Source organism: Gracilinanus agilis, chromosome 4, assembly GCF_016433145.1.
Source record: "Gracilinanus agilis isolate LMUSP501 chromosome 4, AgileGrace, whole genome shotgun sequence".
Classification (NCBI taxonomy): domain Eukaryota; kingdom Metazoa; phylum Chordata; class Mammalia; order Didelphimorphia; family Didelphidae; genus Gracilinanus; species Gracilinanus agilis.
Genome location: NC_058133.1, coordinates 141,946,362 through 141,971,110, shown reverse-complemented (window position 1 = coordinate 141,971,110; position 24,749 = coordinate 141,946,362). Strand labels below are relative to the sequence as shown.

The 24,749-nt window shown below is 43.9% G+C and overlaps 1 protein-coding gene across 1 annotated transcript in view; it reads left to right on the top strand.

Annotated features, from left to right (window-relative positions):
- The window catches only part of SDCCAG8 (SHH signaling and ciliogenesis regulator SDCCAG8), a 268,032-nt gene extending 247,047 nt beyond the window's left edge, over positions 1–20,985 (top strand). Inside the window, exons 19-20 of the mRNA XM_044673496.1 lie at positions 9,175–9,685; positions 20,689–20,985. Coding sequence (XP_044529431.1) covers positions 9,175–9,562 — 388 coding nt within the window. The 3' untranslated portion in view covers positions 9,563–9,685; positions 20,689–20,985. The remainder of the gene's footprint in view (positions 1–9,174; positions 9,686–20,688) is intronic.
- Positions 20,986–24,749: the final 3,764 nt, after the last annotated feature.

Genomic DNA, 24,749 nt, shown 5'->3' with positions numbered 1-24,749 from the left:
TTTTCCTGATTATAAAGCCGGTTCTCTATTCCTCTCAGGTATAGAATAAATGTCACTAAATGGCTTCTGTTCACATACCAGGGGATTAGCATTTTCTTGTTTTGCAGCATCATTTTTCCTTTACATCCTGAGCTCTGTCCATGGACATCAGAGCATTAGATGATTTAGAGCTAAGGGAGATCTCAGAAATGATCTGGTCCCTGAGCCCTGAGCCTCTCTTAATGCAGATTTAAGTTGCTTTACCCTTTGGGGAGGCCATATACTACTGCCTCTGCTTGCCTTTGCAGGGCTCTATAAGACACAGATTATCAAGTGAACTATTGTTTCTTCGTACCTCCCCAGGCTTGCGCTTTTACATTTATCTTTGTTAAACTTCTTAGTTTTTGCTCCGTAATATCTCACCACTCTGAAGGAAAGTAAGTGTCTCTGAAATGCCGTGCCTCCGCCCTTTGCAAAGTAATGAAACCTTGGGTGGAAGCATGGAAAGAGCATCTACTGAGAACTGTTCGTGCTTCCAGAGTGAAATGAGTTAAGAGATAGTTTAGTGGGATGTTATGTGACCTTGGATAGTTTGCTTCCCATTCTTGGGTTTATTTTAAAATAAGTTTTTATTATTTTATAATATATATGTTATTAATAGTATAATATAAAATATATATTATAATATATATATATAATATAATAAAATTTTAATTATATTTATATTTTTAAATTTTTATCTTAAAATAAATTTCTAGTGATACCTGTTATCATATTTCTCATAGTGTCCCTTCCTTTCACCTGCCAGAGAGCCATTCTAGATAGCAAAGAGGAAAAGAAAAAAATCAGCAAAACCAATCAATACATCAAAAAAATCTGGAAATATATTCAGCATATACTTGTATACCTGTAATCTCTGCAAAGGAATGGATTAGAGTTATCTTCACCTTTCTAAAGAGTTGTGCTTGTTCTCTATAATTTTACAACATTCATTTTTTTATTGTTTTGTGGTTCTTTCCATTTACATGGTTGTAGTCGTTGTGTATATTGCTTTTGTGACTACATATTTCACTATGCATCAGTTTATGTAAATCTTTCCATGCCACTCTGTATTGATCATATTCATTTCATACAGTATATTCCATTACATTCGTGTACCACAATTAACCATTTCCCAATCAATGGGCATCTACTTTGTTTTCAATTCTTTGATAGCCACAAAAAGTGCTGCTACAAAATTTTTGTAATGAAATGTAGGGATTAAATTTATGGTTGAATTAAATATAAGAGAATGTGGTCAACAATTTTAAAAATTAATACAGCTCAAATCAAAATGACTTTTAAGCAGCTTTATTTCAAAAAAAAAAGAGGAAAAAGGTGAAAATAGAGAAATGTAAAAGAAGGTAGATAAAATATGTAACCTAACATACTAAATATTTGCTCTGACACCTGGCTGCACTCCAGCAGAGCTCCAGGAACCCCAGCTGGTGGGCGCAGTGGTGAATTAGACAAGGGTTTCATCCACGTAGCCTCCTCCAAGAGGGAGGCCTCTCCAGGTGCTAGTATCTCCAGAAGCCAGGAAAGGAGGGCAGCTTTTTTTACTTACCAGAAGATCTAAGAACAATCTTACCAGAAGCAGTCCAAGAGTCAGAACCCAGTTCAAGCCGAAGTCCCAAGCTAGAGCTCCTCCAACATAAAGTCCAAAGGAGAAAGTGTCTTTGGACAGGAAGTTCAGGGCTTTAATAATCCTTTTTCCACATCACTTCCTGTCTCTTCCTCCACTTTACGGGAACCAATTGCAGTCTTTTAATTTGCTTAGCACTGCCCAGGAAGCAGTCAGTCACTTCTGGAGGTGTAAACCACTTTAGTAAGTGGTTTGTGTACTTCCCCTACTTATGTTTTGATTGTGGCCAGGGTCAAGATCAAGGACCTCTGTTCTGGTTTAGGACTGACCAGCAGGGACCTATGGAATATATGCTTGGTGGTGCTGGTCAGTTCACAATAGCATCTCACACAGAATTTTTACCTCTTTGCTCACAACAATCTGGGTGGAGATAGGTAGTACAAGTTGTTATCCCTATTTTACAAATGAGTAAACTGAATTGTTAAAAATATGCCTTCAGGAAAAACTGTCCTGAGGCCAGGACTTGTAGTTTGTGTTCTGGGGCACTCCTATCGTGCTCTATATTTAAATCTCTAAGCCTTTCCACAGTAATGACGTTCATAAGATTTCAAAAATGCATCTAGATGCACTGCACCATTAATAAAAGCTACCTTCCTTGATATTTCTTTGGAATCTGCTGATTAGATTTTGAAGACTAAATGCCAGTGTTAAGTGTTATCTAAATTCTTCATCTCTGGTCCAGTTTAAAAGAGAGGGGTGAGAAGAGTGTCCTGTTAGCAGGAGGAAGCCGTCAATAAGTAAATGAAGATTAGAGTTTGACTGAATTAGGAAATCCAGAAAGTAGAAAGCCCAAGGAACAGAAATAACAAATAACAAATCTTTGAAGACTTGGGTCCTGGAACTCATGACTGACTAAGCAATTAATAATGGAAAACATTTAGTTCATAGTTGGCATCTTCTCTCTCCTTGCATCATGTGATATGCATCCTCTTTCAGCATGTAAATTCAAAAATAAAGATAGTTTTACTATCTTCACTTTTTTCCTTTTAATATTTGACCCCCTCTCCCCCAGCTTTTAATTCTCTAATTGTTACTTCATTATAGATGGCCCCAGTTCGCCCTCAGATTTTGGGAGGCTTGTGAAGAGAGACAAATGTCAGGCTGATTGATGTCTTTTCCAAGAACCTCATGTACCTGAGGGCGCTTCCATATTGCTGGCTGATAGCCTATCAAGGGAAGATGAGCTCATCATCTGTTAAGTCTCAGGGGTTTCCATCACACATACATGATAAAGCAGAGAGGCAGATTTTGTCTTGATCCATGAAGAAAGCTTCCTGATGCCTGGAGCTGTCCAGAAGTCCCAGTTTGTCCCTGTTCCTGGATGTCTGCAGTCAGTGGCTAGATGATGCTTTGTCAGGGATGTTATAAATGGGTGACTTTTGTTCACATGTGAATTAGATGACCTCAGTTTCCACAATGGTAAAATGATGTTTGACAACTTCTTTTGTTCTTGTTCTTAGAATTACTAATCTGATGCCTGCCCTTTGACCCAGCCATACCATTGTTGGGTTTGTACCCCAAAGAGATCATAGATAAACAGACATGTACAAAAATATTTATAGCTGCGCTTTTTGTGGTGGCAAAAAACTGGAAAAGGAGGGTATGTCCTTCAATTGGGGAATGGCTGAACAAACTGTGGTATATGCGGGTGATGGAATACTATTGCGCTAAAAGGAATAATAAACTGGAGGAGTTCCAGGCGAACTGGAGAGACCTCCAGGAACAGATGCAGAGTGAAAGGAGCAAAGCCAGAAGAACATTGTACACAGAGACTGATATACTGTGGTAAAATTGAATGTAATGGGCTTCTGTACCAGCAGCAATACAATGACCCAGGACAATTCTGAGGGATTTATGGTAAAGAATGTTACCCACATTCAGAGGAAGGACTGCAGGAGAGGAAACATATAAGAAAAGCAACTGCTTGAACGCATGGGGTCGGGGCAGACATGATCGAGGGTGTGGACTCGAAACTACCACACCAATGCAACCACCAACAATTGGGAAATTGGTCTTGATCAAGGACACATGACAAAACTAGTGGAAAAGTGCGTCGGCCATGGGTGGGGGGAGTGAGGGGGGTGAAGAGGAAAATAGGAGCATGAAACATGTAACCATGTTAAAAATGATTATTAATAAATGTTAAAAAAAAAGAATTACTAATCTGATAGATAAGGAGAATGTTTTAGATATTTACCTTGATTTTTGTGAAGCATTGGGTAAAGTATGTCATGGTATTCTTCTGGAAGAGATGTAGCAATATGGCTAGATGAGTGGTTCTCAAACTTTTTGGTCTTAAGATTCCTTTACCCTCTTTGAAATTATTGAGGATATCCCCCTTCCCCAAGAGCTTTTGTTCATCTGCGGTTGTAATCTTTCAGAATTTATCATATTGAGCTCAATACTACATTGAAACATCCTGGTGTTATTATGAGAAATGTTTTGACCTCACAGGTCCCCTGGAAAAGTCTCAGAAATCCTCATAGGCCCCCCAGATCACACTTTCAGAACCACTGGGATGGATGGGAGTGTAGACAGATGTTTCTGAATTGGCTGAGCTACCAGACAGCAAAAGTAGTTAGTCATTAATGGTTCGATGTCACTTTGCCAGGTCTCTAGTGGAATGACCTAGGAATCTGTGCTGGACCCTTTATTGTGAGTGTGTGTGTGTGTGTGTGTGTGTGTGTGTGTGTGTGTGTGTGTGTGTGTGTGTGTTATACTCAAAACTGAGAGGAATCTAAAAAGGGCTTGATAGACTAGAACAGTGATGGGCAAACTATTCCCCATGGGCCAGATCCAGGCCTCGTTTGCCCATCGCTGACTTAAGCAATTCCCTAGTCACTGCACACCCCCACATCCAGATGTAGTGATTAGAGAATTGCTTAAGGCAGTGACGGGCAAGCTATGGCCTGGATCTGGCTGAGGGAAATAGTTTGCTTATCACTGGACTAGAACGTTAGACCTCACCTAAACATTTAATGCTGGTAATTATAAATGCTTGTACTGAGTTCAAAAGTGCAATTTCACAAGTATAAGATGGGGGAATGGGGTCAGATAGCAACCTGAAAGAGATCTGGGAATCAATGGGTAAAGCCAAGATGGCAGAAAAGAGGCAGGGACTTCCCTGAGGTCTCCAATTTTTTTTCTAAACAATTATAAAGTAAAACCTCAAAATGAATTCTAGAGTGGCAGAACCCCCAGAAGGATGGGGTAAAGCAATTTTCTAACTCAAGACAACCAGAAGGTAGACAAGAAAGTTGTTTCACTGGGATGAGCAAGCTAGCAGCAGGCTTTGGGAGCAACTGAATTGGCATCAGCAACTTCCTGAGCTGAGCCCACACATGGCAAAATGGATTGGACACCTGTTGAGGACATTACAGGGGTCCCTCTGCTGGCACTGCCCATATGCAGGTCCTGTTGTGCTGGGTCACAGTCGCAGGACAAAGAGGAGCACGAGCACACCAGCACTTGAAGCTGTAAGGTAGTGGTCACAGTTCCAAGATAGAAGAGAGTGCATGTGGTAGTTCACAGACCAGAGCACGGGCCAAGAGAGTAGTAAACACATCTCTTCTTAAACTGTAACACCTTGGAAGAACTGAAAACTTATGACCTCCTAGAAATAGCTCTGAAAACAGCTGCACAAAAAACCTGAAGCTTGGGACAGTATCCCTTAACCCCAGAATGATAGGCTAACTTTAATATGAGATTAAAAGTCAAGAAATGGGCCAGAAATATGAGCAAACGACATAAAACGAACCTGACCACATAAAATTACCATGGTGACAGGAAAGATCAAAACAGAAACTCAGAAGGAGGAAAAAAAAAAGTCAAAACGGCTACACCCAAAGCCTCAAAGAAAAATATTAATCAGTTTTAGGTAAAAAAAAAAGAATTCCTGGGAAACCTCAAAAAGGCTTTTAAAAATCAGAGAGATAGAGGAAAAATTGGGAAAAGAAATGAGGACAATGCAAGAAAATCATGGAAAAAGAGTCAACATGACTTGGTAAAGGAAACACAAAATAATAGTGAAAAAATAATCCCTTAAAAACCAGATTAGGCCTGATAGAAAAAGAGATCCAAAAATCCAGTGAAGAAAAGACCTCTTTAAAAACTAGAATAGGCCAGATGGAAAAAGATATACAAAAATTCACTGAAAAGAACTCCTTAAAATATTAAACTGGGGGGGCAGCTGGATAGCTCAGTGGATTGAGAGCCAGGCCTAGAGAAGGGAGGTCCTAGGTTCAAATCTGGCCTCAGACACTTCCCAGCTGTGTGACCTTGGGCAAGTCACTTGACCCCCATTGCCCACCCTTACCACTCTTCTGCCTTGGAGTCAATACACAGTATTGACTCCAAGATAGAAGGTAATGGTTTTAAAAAAGTATATATTAAACTGGCCACATGGAAAAAGATGCACAATAATTGACTGAAGTAAAAGACTTCTTGAAAAGAAATGGCTAAATAGAAAAGGAAGTACAAAAGATCACTGAAGAAAACAACTCCTTAAAAAGAAATGAGCAAATGGAAGCTAATGACTCCATTAGCTATTCAGAAACAATAAACAATCAAATGAGTGAAAAAGTGTGAAAAATTTCATTGAAAAACAACTGACCAAGGAAACAGATTAAGTATTATTAGACTACCTGAAAGCCATGGTCAGAAAGAGCCTAGACATCATCTTTCAAGAAATTATCAAGGGGGGCAGCTGGGTAGCTCAGTGGAGTGAGAGTCAGGCCTAGAGACAGGAGGTCCTAGGTTCAAACCCGGCCCTCAGCCACTTCCCAGCTGTGTGACCCTGGGCAAGTCACTTGACCCCCATTGCCCACCCTTACCACTCTTCCACCTATGAGACAATACACCGAAGTACAAGGGTTTAAAAAAAAAAAAGAAATTATCAAGGAAAACTTTTAGGTTCTAGAGCCAGATGATAAAATAGAAACTGAAAGAATCCACCAATCACCTCTTAAAAGAGATTCCCAAATGAAAACTCCCAAGCCTGTTACAGCCTAATTCTAAATAGTCTTAGGTCCAGAAGAAAATATAGCAAACAGCCAGAAAGAAACAATTTGAATATTATGGAGCCACAGTCAGGATCACACAAGATTTAGCAGTTTCTACATTAAAGGATAAAGAGGGCTTAGAGTATGATGTTTTAGAGGGTAAAGGAGCTAGGATTATAACCAGGAATTATCTGCCCAGCAAAACTAAGCATAATCCTTCAAGAAGAAATTTTTCTATGTTAATGAAATAAAAGACTTAAAAGCACACCTGATGAAAAGACCAAAGCTGAATAGAAAAGCTGACTCTCAAATATGAAATTCAAGAGAATAATAAAAAGGTAAAAGCAGGAAGGAGAAATAAGAAATTCAATGAAGTTAAACTGTTTATATTCCTACATGGGAAGAACTTTATCATTATTAGGACAGTTAGAAGAAGTATATATAGAGGGCACAGATTGAATATGATGGAATGATATCTGAAAAAAATAAAATTAAAGGATGAGAAAGGCAAATGCACTGGGAAGGGGAAGAGGAGGTAGAGTGGGATAAATTATCTCACATAAAAGAGTCACAGAAGAGCTTTTACAGTGGAGGGGAAAGGGAATAACACACTCAGTTGGGTATAAAAATCTATCTTAGAAGAAAGTAGGAGGGGAATGGGAAAGGGGGCAAGCTGATAGAAGGGAGGGTGGATTGGGGGAGCAGTCATCAGAAGAGAAACACTTTTGAAGATGGACAAGGTCAATAGAGAGAAATATGCAGAGAATAATAATAAATGTAAATAAATTACAGCAAGTTTCTCTAATGAAGGCCTTATCTCTTAAATATATAGAGAATTGAGTCAAATTTATTAGAATACAAGTTACCCCTTACTTGATAAATAGTCAAAAGATTATGAACTGGCAGTTTTCTAAGTAATCAAAGCTATCTATAGACATACGAAAAGCAAGTTCTAAAATACTACTGATTAGAGAAAAATTCATTAAAACAGTTCTGAGGTATCACCCCACACCTACCAAAATAGACCATTATGACAGAAAAGGAAAATGAGAAACATTGAAGGGGATATGGACAAATTGGGATTATTATTGAAATATTCGGGTGAACAATTTTGATCTATACCCAATGGGCTATAAAAACATCATGTCCTTTGACCCAGAACTACTACTACCATGTCTGTATCCCAAAGAGATAAAAAACAAAAAGGAACAGGAACCTATATAACAAATATTTATAGCAGCTCTTTTGGTGATGACAAAGAATTTGAAATTGATGGGATGGCCATCAATTGGGGGAATGGCTGAGTAAGTTGTAATAGATGATTTGATAGGATACTATTATGCTGTAAGAAATGATAAGCAGGCTACCCTCAGAAAAACCTGGAAAGACTTACTTTAATTGGTACAACATTTAATGAGCAGAACCAGGAAAACATACACAGGAAGAATAAAACTATGATAATCTAATGGAAGTCACGTAGCTATTCTCCATAATACAATGACCCAAAACAATTCTGAAGGCCTTATAATGAAAAATTCTATACAGATGTAGTCTGATTACAGATTTTAAGCATACTTTTAAATTTTTTTCTTTATTTGAAAAAATTTTTATGTGATTTCTTTTACAACATGATCAATATGTAAATATGTTTAGTAGGGCTATATACACATAAATAATATTATGGTGCTTGCCTTATCAAGGATAGAGGAAGCCTCAGAGGGAGGGAATTTGGGACTCAAAATTTTCAAAGAATGCATGTTAAAATTTGTTTTTACATATAATTAGGGAAACATATAAAATATATAAAAATATAAGTTTTAAAAACCTGGGTATTTTTGTGGGCCAATATCTCCCCACAATATTATGTGATATTTAGCAAAAAGCTAATGTGACCATAGGTTTCTTCAGACTTCCAAATGTTTTATGACAAAAAGGACAAGACTCTCTGCTCTACAGCAGTGATGGCAAACCTATGGTACACCTGCAATTCCCCTCCCAGAGTTCCTTACTAGAAAGCCAGAAGCACCGGGATGGAGCCCTTCCCTCCCCCTCTCCATTTGCTGAGGACATTCCTCATTTCCCACCCCTCTGACCAACAGCCAATGGGAGTGCTTCCTCCAAGTAAGGGCGGGACCTGAGTGGGCAGAGCCGGGCACTCCCTCACTAAAGAAAGGTCTTTCAGCAGAGGCTGAATAAGAACTGCCAGATATATTACAGTGTTGGTTCTTATTCACAGGCGCAGTCTAGGCGCTACAGCCCTATCGCTCATTTGAAGAGGAGGAGGAGGGCTCCGACATGGGGGGTGCGGTGGGGTGGTAGACTGGGTTTCCAAGGTCTCTGAACCCCGGTCAGATATCGGTCTGTGCGTTCTGGATATTCCTTGAAGGGCCCGTTTTGAGGTTGGCATTGAAGGGTTTAGATTTTGCACATATTGTCCCGCGGACACTCCGGGTTCCTCCTCCTCCAGGCAGGCTCTCCAGCCGCCTCTAATTTCCTCATCTTCTCCCCCAGATTAAACCAGCTGGACCGGCACTGTGAAACCACTGCCCAGCAACTGGTGCTGCTTCTCAAGAAGCAGAACGAGCTTTTCAAGGAGCGGCAGAACCTGGCGGAGGAAGTTCAGAACCTGAAATCCCAGGTACTCAGTCAAAAGCCCAGAAGCATCAGGGAAGAAAACCTGCAGAATGCGAGGGCCAAGGAAGAGGCCAAAGTTGCGCACGCGCGGGGGCGGGGCTCTTCTCCTCCTCCCTGCCAAGCCCCTCCCCTCCTTCCCATGTTCCCCGGGAGCTCTGTACCCCCCACCCCTGCCTTAAAAACTAAGCACAGAGCCAAGCCTCCAGGAATCCTACGGTGTCACCCCGGGCCCAGCACGGCAGCAGGCACCGCGAGAAACATCTGAGGTGGTGTCAGACCGTAACAGTCCCTAACCCTCAGGGAGTTTACAGTCTAGTACTGCTGCATTGATGTTAACATGAATAAACTCGTCTCTAGCAATAAGATTTACAAAGCACTTTCCTTTGAGGTAAGTAGTGAAAACATTTCCATTTTACCTTTTAGGAAGCTGAGACCAAGAAAAGTAATTTGCCCAGTCATACAACGAGTGTCAAAACTAGCATTTGAACCCCAAACTCCTGGTTAAGTCCAATTCTCTTCTCTCTATACCCACTAGAACAGCCTGGCCGCTACCAGACAGTACAAGCACTAGCTTAAGAGACAAGCCAGATAAGGGCTGGGCAGGGATCTCAACAGGGAAGATCTGCATTTCAGGATCCTCTGTGAGGTTGTTTCACCGTCTCTAAAATGGCAGCAATAACTCTTGGGTTTGTGTTGGGAAAAGTGCTTTTTGCCCCAGGCCGGGGGACAGGGACTGGGCTGAAGCCCTCCATTAGTCTTCACATACAGGCCCGACCCAGGCTTGCCCAACCCCAGATCCAGGGCTCTGGGGTCTCTGCCCAGCTCTGCCTCTCCTGAAGGATCTGGGACGGAGCCAGCCCCAGCTCCGAGGTGTCCCCGGGCCTGAGTGAGGTGTCGGCCTCCAAAGGCGCAGAGTGGCCTGGGGAAGGGAGAGCCGGCCTGGGGAAGGGAGAGCCGGCCTGGAGGCCTGGGCTCAGATCCTGCCTCGGACACCCACTATTCTCCTGGGTCTTTCTGGTTCTGGGCCTGAGGCCTCCTCCCGGGTCCCTAAGCTCGCTGCCTGCCCAGGCCTGGTCACTCGGGCCGAGGGGGTCTTCACGTACAAGGGAGATGAATACATTTTGTAAGGATTCTCCCGTGGCATTTCTTACTCTGACCCCAGAATGAGAGCGGCTCTGTATCCCCGGGCCTGTATCCCCTTAAATTATGTTCTACCTCATAGTATCCGTTAGGTCGGGAGCGGGGGGGGGGGGGGGCTCAGAGCTGCCCAGGAAGTGACAGGGGACCCATCCCAGGTTACAAAGGCAGTGAACAACGGCGAATCCCAGGGTTTAAACCCAGGGCCTCGCCAGTTCTGTGCTTTTCTTGGCCACCAGATCTTATTTTTTTTTTTTTAAACCCTTAACTTCTGTGTATTGGCTTCTAGGTGGAAGAGTGGTGAGGGTAGGCAATGGGAGTCAAGTGACTTGCCCAGGGTCACACAGCTGGGAAGTGGCTGAGGCCAGATTTGAACCCAGGACCTCCCATCTCTAGGCCTGACTCTCAATCCACTGAGCTACCCAGCTGCCCCCCAGATCTTTTTCTGCACCACGGGGTCCTCAGACCGGCCCAATCCTGTAGGTCCATTCCCCAAGATTCTGGAGAAGACTCCCAATTACAGAGTGGATCTTGGTGCTCTTTCCACTTCACTGTATAATAGCAAAACTATCCCACCTAATGAAAATGTCTCCTGTCACCCCCCTCTGAGGTGAAGGGGGCGGGCTGAGTGCAGGCAGGGAGCGGGGAATGAGAGCTCCGGCGGCCCGTGAGGTACGCAGAGCAAGCTCTGTTAGCCGACCCCGCTGTATATCTGGGGAAGAGGAGGCTCAGAAAGGCAGAGAAGCCCATCTGCTTCAGCAGAGCTTCAGCAGAGCGATGGGAGCAGCCCCCTCCAGCAGGGCCGCCCGGCCACGTCCTCATCCCGGCAGCCGTGCTTACGGCCCGTTACAACTGTTTTTTAGGGTGATGAGTTCAGCCATTGGAAGCCGTTTTCATGATTGAGTAGGATTGCACACAGGGGCTGCTTAAGCTCTCCTCTGAGTAAGTAGATTTGTATTCTTCATAGACAATAGCTGTAAAAGAACCTCCTGGGACACAGATTTACTCCATCCTTTCAGAGATGGCCTGCGCTGGGAGGCAGGACCAGGCCGGGCCCATTCGAGCGGAGGCTGTTCAGATAACCTCCCGGGCGGGGCTCTCTGTGTCGGCTTCTCGGGGGTCCGTGTCGCTCACGCCGCCTCCGTTCTGTTTGGAGCTGCATGGAGGGAGGACGCTGCTGGGGAGCTGCCAGCTGCCTCCCCCATCCGTTTCCTCCTCATTTTTAAGAGACGCTCCTCCCGCTGCCTCGGAGGGCTGCCGTGTGAATGCTCTGCGTGTTCCTCCCCTCCACACAGGCCCCGAGGGATGGAAGGGGGCCACCAGGTTGTGTCCGTGCTTCTGGGCCCGGCCAGTGTCATCCGGGAAGGAAAGGCGCCTTCCCAAAGGCTTCTGGCCCCTCTGTGGCCCGCGGCCATTCCCAGAGAGGTGGGAGGGAGCCTCCAGACCGCAGCCTGCACCCCATTCTGCACTTGATCCTCAAGTGCTGCCCACTTGGGGCACCGTCGGGTTTTTTGTTAAAATCCTCTCTGCTTTAGGGACCTTTCTGAAGGCTTCCAGAATTCCCTCATTGCCGAGAGGACTTCGAGGGCCTCCGATTGATGCACTGGAAACTCAGTGAGGCCTCCGGAGGCAGCTTGCGGGCTTCTTCCCCCGCCTGAAGCCAAAGACGTGATGTGACCAGCTCAGGCTCTCTGATCCCGGCCCATCTGGCTCATCCCTAAAGGAACCTTTCAGATTCAGATATTTGGAGTTATTTTAATCGGAACATGACAAAAGAAATTTGGGAGAGAGAAATGTTGGCTGGGTTGTGCAGCGATCTCGAGCGCTGGGAGAGGAGGCAGCCGTCCAGCTCTGAAGCTCTCAGCTGTTTGTCACCAGGGATGGCATCAGGCTTGACTTGGGGAATGTCAGCGCGCTTCAGCCTCCCGGGATGGATTCTGGAGTGCAGAAGGGCCTGGCGCGCCTGAGAGGGAGCGAGGCAGCTATGGAACACGAAGCCGCGCCCGCTCTGCTCCTTCAGGATCCCTTTCTCACGAAGGCACCCTGACAGCCTGGAAGCGAGAGCGCGACAGCCATTGTTGTCAGCAATGTTGCCTCTTTATTTGTCTCTGCTGGCTGCGGCGGGCTCTCCTCTGAAGCCAGGGAAGAGCCCCGCTTAGGTTCGACATGAGCGATTATGAGGGAGACGGAGCAAAGCTGGGCCCGGGAGGGAGGCAGGAGGCTTGGGTTCGAGTCGTGGCCCTACACCATCCTCAGCCTCACGAGGCGATGCTGCCTAGTGGCGCTTCTTCATCAGTGCCGGGGCTTCTGCTTTCACAGTTAGAGGAAGTGCCTAGAACGACACAGAACATTTACACGGAGCCAACGTTATTTCTGACGCCCACATTTTAAAATTTCGGTTGCCATGTCGCCTAAAGCAAAGGGCCCTCTTAACGTGGCGGATGAGACCCTCCAGTCACTCTCTCTGCCCTCCCTTCGAGCAGTGTGGGCCGGAGGGCGGGTGACCGTTCCAATACAGGCCGGCGCCGGCACCGGCACCACCAGCAAAAAAAACAGAGGTCGTGTCCATGTTCTACGATGATGGGGACGTTGTGGCAAGCACTGCGCGCTCTGGGTCCTCTCCTCTCCGTCCTCCTGTCGTCTCATGGGCAGACCTTCTTCCAGCTCGAGGCACGACGTGTCCCCGTCTAGCCTCCTGGATGGGTTCTGTCTCTCTGGCTTTATTTTGGGCTCAGGAAGTAGAGAGTGAAAATGTTTTTGTGCTCAGTTCAAAAGGGTAGAATTAGGCTGCATTATCTGAAATGGTTTCTGTTTAAACTTTGGAATGTGAAGCGCAGGACGCCTGGCCCAGGGAAGCTCCGCTTCCTCCGTTGCTCGTGGGCAGCCTCTCCAGGGCTCTCCTGGGCAGCGGGCTGGCTGGTGGGCCGGGCTCGGGCAGCTTCAGAGCTTCTCTTCCAACTGAGATTTCCAAATCTTATAAAAATGGCAGCATTGGCCCTTGTAGGAGTTACTGCAGCAATAATGAATCTCCAGAAACGATACACCAACTTGTTTCTCCATTTCTGCTCCTTTTGCCAATATAAGTTTGAAGTTGGGGTTCCTCCTCTAACATTCTCAGCCTCACTTTCCCTTTGGACAACGTGGGGACGTCGGGGCCTCTTACGGAAGGTAAGAGTGCTCTAGAATAAGGGATGCCGGAGACGGGGGGGCCTCACAGCTGGGCTCGGGGTCAAAGCCTGCAGGCTTTAACAGCTGCCCAGGAAGTGGGGAACCAGCTGGTGGGGACGTCAGAGTTCTTTTCCCAGGGGACATCTGGAAGGGGGAAAAAGAACAGAAGCGATCTACATATTTGCAGGATTTTCTTAAAATGTATAGTTAACTGTTTTCTTTAAATTGGATATGGCTTCACTTATTTTGCTTTTTGCATTTTCTGGTAAACAACATCCTAGACAGGCTCTTTGATCCCATCTACTGTGTTCTGGGAAGTCATTCCCTTTAAGTCTCTTCATTCGCAGCCATTTTTATGTTATCCCAGAAAGGATTTTGAAACTGGCTCTTTTGTACTCAGTCACCTAAGTTTGTGGCTTTTTGATACCCTCAACAATCTTGTTTTCCATTTTTATTAAACATGTGCACAGTACCAGTGGTAGCTCTATGACCATATTCAAAATGATCCACATTATCTCAGGATTCCAAACCAATCAATAAACGATCCACAACTTATCCAATGAAAGAAAAGAGATGATCATTGAGGATGTTAAAAGTTGAAAAAAACACACAGACTTCAGACAATGCCACAACGAGGAAGTTTTGTAGGAGGCCCTTACCAGGGTGAGTTAGCCAAGTATTAGAGAGAGGACACCCAAGAGATCATGCCTTAGTTTCCCTGAGCCATGCCACAGCCACAGCGGCTTGCCTCCTGAGAGCCCTCCGCTCCTCAGCCAGCTGCCTCAGGATCTTTCCTAAAGTTAGCTACCTGCAGGACAGATGGTGCTCGAATAGAACAGCAAATACGCTGAATAAACTCAAAAAAAGCCTCCTCCTGAATCAAGATTTTTTTGGAAAGAATTCCAAATAGATGAAAACAAACAATTTGATTTCAACCAAATTGTTGTTTTTTTGTTTTTATTCTGATTTTCACCCGAATTGTCAGTCTCAAAAATAAACACTGATACATTCCCAGAAAATATTTTTCAAATAAAAACTGACTCTGTTAAAGTTTGCCCTGATTCTTTCAAAACTGTGTACAAGACACTGTCAACCAAAGTGACTGTTGCATATTTTTTAAAATAAACTTGAACATATGCAGCTAAAATGTCATTAACTCCCTGCTGCCAGGGTGCTTTTGAAGGCAGAAGTAAGACCCCTTCACTGCATTTCAAATTTCAAGATCATCTGACCTGCTAAGAAGTTGCCACACAAATCTCAAATGCTGTACATTTTCGCAACTTTTTAAAAACTGGGGCTTTATGCATAATTAATATTGAAATGCACAGAGGATTCCATTTAAGCCAAACATGCTCTTCCTTTGACAGTTCATTTTGCCCAAGAGTGAGTAATTTCAAACCAAGCATCATGCAAGGAAAATAAATTGAATTTTATATTGCTTCAGATACATTTGTTCCATCTATTGCTTCCCAAGTCAGACATTACATTTTGCAATATAAATTCACAATCAAGATTTTAAAGGGAGCTAAATATTTTAATCCAATTAGACAAGTGAACAAAACACTGAATATTACATGTAGCGAGATAAGTGGTTCTTGCCTTTAAAAGACTGCAATTCCATCACATTACAACCCCAAATGTCAACGTTGCCTTTATTTTTAACGCTCTCAAACATGAGGCAGCCAGAGGCACCACTCTCTGCTGTCAGAGACACTGTCTAGCCCTCGGGAGTTCTGAAAAATCTATTTACCATGGAAACGTGGTTCATATCACAACACAGACACCTGCCCTGTGCCGAGAACGTCCTTGTGACTTCTGTGATTCTAGGAAGCCTGCAAGATTCAAGTGTCCTCAGGATGCTTCCAGCTGCGGAAGGAGCCCTCTTTGGCCCGCACGTACCAGGAGGGGGAAAGTAGCCGAGCACCCCCGGCCACGTCCGATGCCCTCCTCTCCTCCGCCCAGACGTAAGAGGGCTGGACTAGATGCCTTCTCAAGGTCCCGGGTCAAGGCATACTAGATTTAATACAAGGCACAAAAAGAGCGTGTCACGGAAAAAAGGAAAGCTTCGGAGGCCCTGCAGGGCAAGCGAGTTTTTGACAGTTTGGGATTCCTCAGAACCTAAAGCTGCCCCCGGTGTTAGGCATCAGACGTCTGATCCCGTCTCCCGACACCCCCTCACCGAAGCGAAGCCTTCATCGTGGCGATGCCAGCGGTGGCTCCACGCACTCTTTCGGGCCCTCTACCTGCTCTAATCCTAGGTGAGATTCTGTGCAGCTTGGCCTGAAGATGGCAGGCGTTGTGGGTCTGGGTCTGTGCGCCTTTGGATGGGGAAGGCAGAACGCCTGGCGCCCTTTCTCGCCTCTTCCTAAGGACAAGAGTTGGTATTATGAAGCTTCTAGAATGAATAACGAGATGGAAAACAGAGCGGGAGGGAAGTCCGTGCTCATCCTCCTTTCCAGGACAGCAAATGGCCAGAAGGGGGATGAAGCGAAATGGCAAACTCGTAACACGCCGTTCCTGACTAGCATTGAAACAGAGCAGAAGAGGTAAATCCGAATGCACTTTGCTGAAAGCGTGAGCTATAGAAGTCCTCAGTGGTCTCCCCCATAATCCTGAATTGACTATCCAGTGAGCACTTATTAAGCACCTGCTGGGTGCACAGCACCATGCTAAGTCCTGAAGTTACAAATGGGGGGGGGCAGTAAAAGAATACCGGAAGGGTGGAGGTGGCGGTAGGTAGGTCTGAAGGGCTCTGAATGCTGAGCAGAAAATTGATTCTGCAGTTGATTCTGGAGGAGATGGAATCACTGGGGTTTAAGGAGTGGGTGATGATATGGTTGGCCTTATGCTTTAAGAAAATCACTTCAGCAGCTGAACTGAGGATGAGCCAAAGTGGGGAGAGGCTTGTAGACCAATCATCAGGCTGGGGCAGTCTAAAGCCATGTTGGCAAACCTATGGCACATGTGCCGGAGGAGGCTGCTCCCCTCCCCCTCACCTAAGGACATTTCTCCCATCATCCACCCCTCTTCCCAGGAGCCCTATGGGCACACTTCCTCCTTCCTCCTCTGTCTGGGGCAAGGTGGGGGGCTCACATTTGGCACAAGGTTGAACGTGGTCTCTAAAAGTTTCACCATCACTGGTCTAGATGAAGGGACAATGAGGGACTTGTAGCAGGGTGGCAGCAATATTAAAAGAGAAGGGGGTGTATTTAAGAGATGCTGCAAAGGCACATCTACAGGTCTTGGCCAGAGATTGGGGGAGGGGGTTAGGGCTCTGGAAGGATGGTGTGCCCTCGGCAGGAGGAGGATGCATTGGGAGGTAGGATGGCTTGGGGAGAAAGATACTGAGCTAAGTCTTGGACATGTTGACTTTAAGAAGGCTCCTGGACTTCTGGTCTGACATGCCTGCAAGTCAGCAGAAAGGTTAGTGAAGATAGGTAGGTTTGAGATGAGTAGCCTAAAGATAATCAAGTCCAAGTGATTTCAGAGAGTACAGAAGGAGGAGAGGGCTCAGGGACACCCAGGGCTGGAGGGCATGACCTGGATAAGAACCCAGCAGAGCAGACTGAGGAGCAGTTTCATAAGTAGGGGACCCAAGAGAGAGCGGTGTCCCAAAAAAAACATAAAAAGGAGATTTTCAAAGAGAAGGAGGGAAGGTGATCAACAGTGTCAAAGGCTACAGAGAGATCGTGAAGAATGTGGCCTGAAAAACGTCCGTTTGATATGGCAACTAAGGATCCCTAGTAACTTTGGAAAGAGCAGTTTCAGGGGAAATGAAGGAAGAAAGAGCAGAGGCATCCGTTGTAGATGTCTCTTTCAAGGAGTTTAACCAGAAAGGGTGGAAGAGAGAGGAAAATTGTGGGTATGGAATCCAAGGCTCAAGTGAGGTTTTTTTTGAGTATGGGGGAGACATAGGAATGTTTACTGACAATAGGAAAAGGAGTCAGCAGACAGGGAGAGATCGAAGATAAGTGAGACCTGGAGAACAGAGATCAAAGATAGGGGAAAAGGACCTACTTGTACAAAAATATTTATAGCAGCTCTTTTTGTGGGGGCAAATAACTGGAAACTTAAGCGTTACCCATCAATTGGGGAATGGCCGAACAAGTTGTGGTATATCATTGTAATGGAACACCACTCTGCCATGAGAAATGAACAAGATGATCACAAAAAAAACAAACAAAAAAAAAACCTGGAAAGTCTTCTATAAAGTGATGCAAAGTGAAGTGAGAAGAACCAGGAAAACATTGTTCCCAATAACAGCAATAATGTACAAGGATCCCCTGCGAATGACTAAACTATTATCAGCAATGCAAGGATCCAGGGACTCCTGACAGAAAGGGTTATCTACCACCACAGAAGGAACTGATGGAGTCTGAATGCAGACTGAAGTATAACATTCTTCACTTTATTTCCTCCATGAATTTTTCTCTAGTGTAAATGATTTGTCTTCCTTCACAACAGGATGAACGTGGAAATATGGATCGAATGATAACAAATGTACAACTATATCATATTACTCCCTCCTTTCTTGGGGAGTGGGGAGACATGGAAGGGAGAGAACATGAATTACAAAATTTCAGAAAAGTTATTAACAATTGTATTGCCATGTATTCTGGAAAAAATTAAAACAAAAAAAAAGTCAAAATAGTAGATAAGTGAGAACTGTTGAATTCTGAGTGTAGGAAATACATCTTTATTTCATTTTTCTTGCCTTTTCAATGGGTGGGCAGAAGCTTTATAGATGAGGAAACTGAGACTTGCCTGGGGCAGCAGAGCTAGTAAATTCAGTAACTGAACGGAGGTCTTCTGGACCCCAAGTCTAAAAGACATGCGTTTTTGTCAGTTACACATCTCTGCGCCCCTGGAGTAAGTGGGCAAGACTGATGAGGAATGCTGTTCCCTGCAGAGACTTTTACTCTATCCTACAGTGGATGGGTCTTTAAAAAAGAGAATAAGTACCATCACCATGAAAATCAAACCAAATCCAACAAGATCCACATTAAAAAGAAAATTGCCAAAGAAGCAACAGACCTTTCAAGGCCCCTAGCAGGGGGACCATCCTCTTAGTTCCTGCCAAGACTCTCACTTCTGTGGGATTGTAGGGAGGCTACCTATGTGGAAGGTTATCTGTTATGGTGCAGAGGTCTCAATGCTAGCAGAGAACAGGGCAGGTTATGATAAATTACTAGGACACAACTGCACATAAAGGGAAACATTAAGTCAAGAGGATACAAATCTATCAATTTTGACTTCTATTGTGACAAAAAAAAATAAAGCTCTTAATAATCCTAGAGATATAAAGACACATAATTATTCCTGGAAAGAGCACTGCACTGGTTTACATCTCTTAGGCCCAGCTGAACTTACCTGGACAATCATCCTTGTGAATTTTCCTTGAAGAGGAGGATGAAGAAAAGGCTACAAAGCGAGGTCTCTGCTTGCATCTAGGCTCAGCTTTAGGGCAAAGCAGATCCAAAACATCAAGTGTGGACAGGATGGATGGAGGCCCAGAGCCCTGCCAGAGTCTGTTGGTCTTATCCGTCAGGAGAAGAGAATAAAGAGACAGACATCTCTTTTCCTTTAATGACCTAGTGACAGGCATGACCATAGCCCATGCTCATGTACCCTTTGGCTGAAAGAGATCTTTTTCCCCCCCAAAATTTCTCAAAGCATTTTGCTTGGACCTCTCCTTTGTGCTTATCACTTGTCCTTTCTTCTATAAAATGTTAAGCTCCTTGAGAACAGTCATCCCTGTCTTTGTATTCTCATTATCCAGAAGTATACATTTTATTGAGCAAGAACTTTAATACAATAACACACTCTATGTATTCAGGCTATAGAATTTATGCCCTTCCCCCCAAATGAAAATTAGCATCTCACTTTTTAAAAAACAACATCCTTTTTAAGTTGGTTTTTATAATCTTTGGTTCCTAAGTATCGAGACCTAAATTCTGAATCCTTAACTGTTTGCTCATTTTTGGAAACTCCTAATAAATGAACATTGCTCACTAAATGAAATAGCATTGGTTCTATACCTGCGATGTTGCCTGGGGCGGACTCGATCCAGTATGTAAAATCCTGCTCATGCAGAGAGATGCAGCCTTGTCTTTCACTGCAAGTGCAAAATTCCCAATTTAACTGAGGAGCACAGCCAATCCCAGGTGCTTGTAATACTTGGTTGCTGACTTCTTAACCCTTTTCCCTTGTTGGGCATTCTTTTTAGGAAATATTACTAGGTGTTTTGAGCGTTGGGACTGTTTTATTTTTGTTTCTCTCACAATGTCTTTCACCTAATAGATGTTCAGTGAATGTTTTTTAAATGAACCGATGAACAGATTTGCTATAATAGTATCTGTTAACGGTACCCTGCAGTCCTGATGCTAAGACACTGCACGTTGGGGACTGTCTTAGCCAGAGTCAAACATTAAAAGGAAGCTTCCAAGTTTCTTTTCAGGTTTTCTGAGGGCTTAAAAAAGTCTTAAAAAATGGATCTTGCTCATTTAAGCCTCTGTAAGGAAATCACCCAGTACAGTTTGATGATAAACAAGCACGAAATCCTCTCCCCCAGGCACAGGAAAGGCTTCACTGGGAAGGGGGAGAGGGAGCCTCAAAGTGGTGGCCCCACGTCCTGTTTTTCTCCAGTTTGCCCTCCTCCTCTGTCCCTTCTGAACAGCTTTCAGTAAACAGGGGCTCGCCCAAACCAACCAAAGTCTTCATTCCTGGAAAGGGAAAGCAGCAGCGGTCTGGCCAGACCCCAGAGCCAGATCAGGCTGATTTATGTGGCCCACAGACACTTCCAGGACACAGGTTGTTTTTCAGGTTTGGAACATTAAAATCAAAATAGTTTAGTTTGTACTTAGCTGGGAGCAAAGTCTTTGATCTGTAGGCAGCAAGGTCAAGAGGAAGCACCCGTCATGGAGAGAGCACTTGTTTATATGCGATTCCACTCTTTTAACCTCTGAAACTTACTTTTCTGAGAACTGAGCCACAGGAAGCGGTGATTCTACCAGGAAGTTAGTCACAAGGCAGTTAAGGGAACCTGAGCATTTAAACTAACGTTGCTTATTATTGTTTGCCTTCTAGTTGCTCCGCGCCACAATCTAATTGCAGACCTGGGTGAAACACAGAAATAAACCGTTGACAAAGAAAGAGATGCCTCCATTCACCCGTTTTGTGTCTTAACACGCCAGCTTGCGTGGGGACAGGCTCCCGTGGAACTGGGGTCGTGCCACTCTCCTGGAGTGCCCTGCGGGGACCTGGGCTGGAACGGCTCTCTGGCTGCCCGGCAGCTTTCAGCCCTGGTTGGAAGCTGCTTTTGTAATGATCACTTGTATACTTTTTATGATGTGTGTAAAATTAAATAAAATTGACCATTTTTTAGCCTCTAATTCTACTGTTTCCTTTTTTACCTTATGATTAACAGACACCCCCCAAAAGCACCCATTTCAGAACAGAGAAATTGTAACAAAAACCAGACCCGTCTCCCACAACACCCCTCTTCTCTGTAGCCACCTTCATCAATGCTCAGTGCCTGGGTAGGAGACCTCGGAGAGAAATCTGCACCAAGGATGGCATGGTCTCCTGGTCCCAGAATAGAGTTTAAAAGACTGGGGCCCATCCCAAGATAAGGTGCTGAAAGAACCGAGCCCAAACCACTCCTTTTCAGATGAGGAGGCAGTTTGGGCCAAAGAGATTAGGTGTTTTAGTCCAACATTCAACAGAAGTAACCTAAGTTTATGCTTCAGGACACTCAACACTAACATGTTTTGAAATGGAAAAAAGTGTCAGTGTGGCATATGAACATTTTATAGAAACACCAATGTAGAGCTGGTTATTAATCCAACCCCAACCCCCATTTTATGGATAATGAACCGAAGACCAGGAAGGAGAAATGACTTACCCAAGGTGATATAGTTGAAATGGCAGAACCAGGGTTTAAACTCCAATTCCAGCACTCTTTCTTTGGACACAGCACTTAAGACGCTAGAATCCAAGGCTACCCTGAAGCCTATCTTTCACTTTGGGGCTCTTCTGATGCCCCAAATCCCTGACCTGTAATTTTTTTATTTTTACTTTGGTTATAATGCAATATGGCTGTGTTTAGTCAAAAATCAATCCAGGTCAAGTTTGGAGGCAGTGACTTGAATATATCCAGAAAACATTTAAGTCTCTGTGTCTAAAAAATGTCAAAATCTAAAGTGGTTCTATTCAGGCTCAGAAAAATTTCAGGCTCCATCCTGAGGAACCCCTCAGAGATAGTCCTGTAGAATAGTTCAATAATTATCTCTAATTTTGCTCTAACAGCATCAGTTTAAACATCTTTTATGAGAATCTTTTAGGGCTTTTTAAATTTTGTTCTGTTGAAACCATCAACTCCAGAGGTTCCAAGAAAGCAGATGTGAGAATGCCTTTAGATCAGACTGTATAATAGGCAATCTTTAAGTATGCTTGAATATAATTGGCCCCAAAGGCAGTGCTTTTATGTGGCCCAGTCACAAGAACTATGCCAGTTTACACATTTCAGCCTATGAGATAAAATCAGAAACTAGCCAGGTTGAAGATGATAGACCCCTGAGAGGCCCCTCCAGAAGGATTCTACATGTGAATTGGAGAGAACTCCTACTGACCTAAATACAAATCTGTCATGTACAAGGAAAGCCTTTAAAAATCAGTTAAGAATGGGAACTACGACAGTGCACCCTCAAGACACAAAGCTGATAAGACACACCACATAGGAATCTCTTGGCATGCAAATCACGGAACTGTACAGGTTCCTAAATGAGAAGGACGTTTCCCATTGATCCCTAGACAGAGCTACATGGTCATCACTGGAGAAAAAATAGGGTCTCTCCTTCTAGAATTGTTTTATCTTTTCTGTGTCCAATCCATACTGAAACGCAAAGTAAAAGAATGCACTTGCTTCAATAAAATAAATGTTTGTTATTTCAATTCGCATGTGGATTGCATATGTTCCTATCACATTTCTATCATAGAGGAGCCCAATCTTCAGTGGTTAATACTATAACCACAAAAATCTGTTCTTTTACAGAAAAAATATCTCCCTTTACCTTTCAGAAATGACAGGACCACAACCAACAAGAATAAACAGAGAAGTAGCAGATTGACATAGTGCTTTATTTAAGCTGTCTGTACGAAGGAAAATAATGTGCATCCCTATCATATACGTGTAAAAATACTAAGGATGTACAGTGTACAAAAACAGTTTCTTGTAGTTATTTCACATCCTTGTGGGTCATATACTTAAGTAAATAAACAGTTTAAGTATGACCAACAGTAAGAGTAATACAGTTCCTTGGGTTCATAGTCGCGTCTGCTTAAAATCCTTAACCGGATGACTAGATCTTGCACGGATCTAATGAAAGAACTAGCAAGGTCAAGAAATGTCACAAACTCTAAAGCTACAGGGAGGTAATTCAATTACCAATTTAGAGGTGTCATTTATGGTTGTTTATTTATTTACTTAAATAAATACTTTACAGTTCATGCTTGCCTGTAATGCACTACCAGGAGCAAGATAAGGAAATTCTACTGTAGACAGTACAAACAGTAGCAGCAAAGTGTGTACATTGAGGTGTAATAGATAGACCCTGCAGTTAGTAAGGAAGGACCTTCCTTGTGTACTCTGGGAGAAGCACGATGGCCCCTGCGAGAAGAGTCAGCTTTAGGAAGCTAGAAATCAGGGGTGGGAAATGGAAAACAATACTGGAACCATGTTCTTTAAGCAACAGGAATGTGTTGGAAGATGCAGTTAGTGGAGAACGCAAAGCTGTGTGCAAATCTGTCTTCAGTCCAAACAGAAAGAGCCGACTTCCTCAAAGATGGCTGCAGTGCAAGAGGGCGCGCAGAATGACAAGTCAGTACAAGCTGGAGGCAGGCAACCCACTGAAATGTCCAGTGACCGATGGAAGCTTCCAGGTCTCAGGCCTTTTCACCTGCCACAATTCTAAAACGAGTCGTAGGCAAAGACAAGAAGCTCCCCCAATCTCTCTTTCCACGTTGCAATTTGCTTTTTTACTTTCTTCCCTTCTCCCAGCTGAATGAAGATTCAGGGTCTTCCAAACTCTAAACCAAGTGAATATTCTGGTTGTCCTGAATAAGTCATTGGCATTCTTGAAAGCTGTGTGGGAGACTATTTACCCCTTTTCAAATTCAACCTGAAATCATTTTCCAATAGCTCACCCAACTCAAATGTTCACACAAAAGCCAAGTGGCCAGCACAGAGGAGAACTGCAGGCCATTTGCTGGAGACTAAGAGCCAGCTGGGAGAAGCGGATGGCCTGGGGCTCGGATAGAGCCAGCCATTAATCTTTAGGAAGTGTCCAGTGCCAAGGTCACAAAGAACACTCTCTCAGGAGGAAAACAAAACAAAAGGAAACTAGTGGATGTGCCCTGCATGCCAGGGGCAGGCTGTCTGCGGGTCCATGGAGGGCATTTCAAAGGAGCAAATGCTCAGAATGGTCCGGCAGCCAGTCCCCAGCTCTCCCGTCCTTAGCTCATCGGATACTTTCTTATGTAATGAGTGTAAAACAACTTATGGGATGTGCTCACTATTCCTACTTTCTTTTCCAAAGATGAAAACTCAATACGTGACCAAGTAAGAAGATGAAATCCTTAAGTATAAGCAAAATGATATCCTTTACTTTAACTGCCCACTTAATATTAAATATGAACTTTACTCAGAAATATGAAAAATTAGAATAAAGTCTATGTCTGAATGTGTCTTAGCTGCCTTAGTAAAATGCCCTTTATCCCTTTGTCAGCCCCAGTGTATCCACTGCCAGCAGTGGCATCACGTTAAATCCGCACTTTCAGCATCAAGCAGCTAAGACATCTGCATATGAATATTATTTTTCCTATCTAAAAGTCATTTGCTCTTTCATACAACACAATCATAAGACTACATAATGCTGCCATTTGTCACTGTGGGAGCTGCTAAGATAGTGAAACCAGAATACTTCAATGATAATCCTATGGAGCCAGGATTTCCTTCTACTTGTAGTAAAAGCAGCCTCCTGGCCCTGTAGGCCTTACAGGCTACTATGGAAAACTTCAGCTCCTAGCACCAGAGGGTTTAAATCTGAAGATCATCATTAATAAAGGAGAAAGATGAGGTTTGCATACAT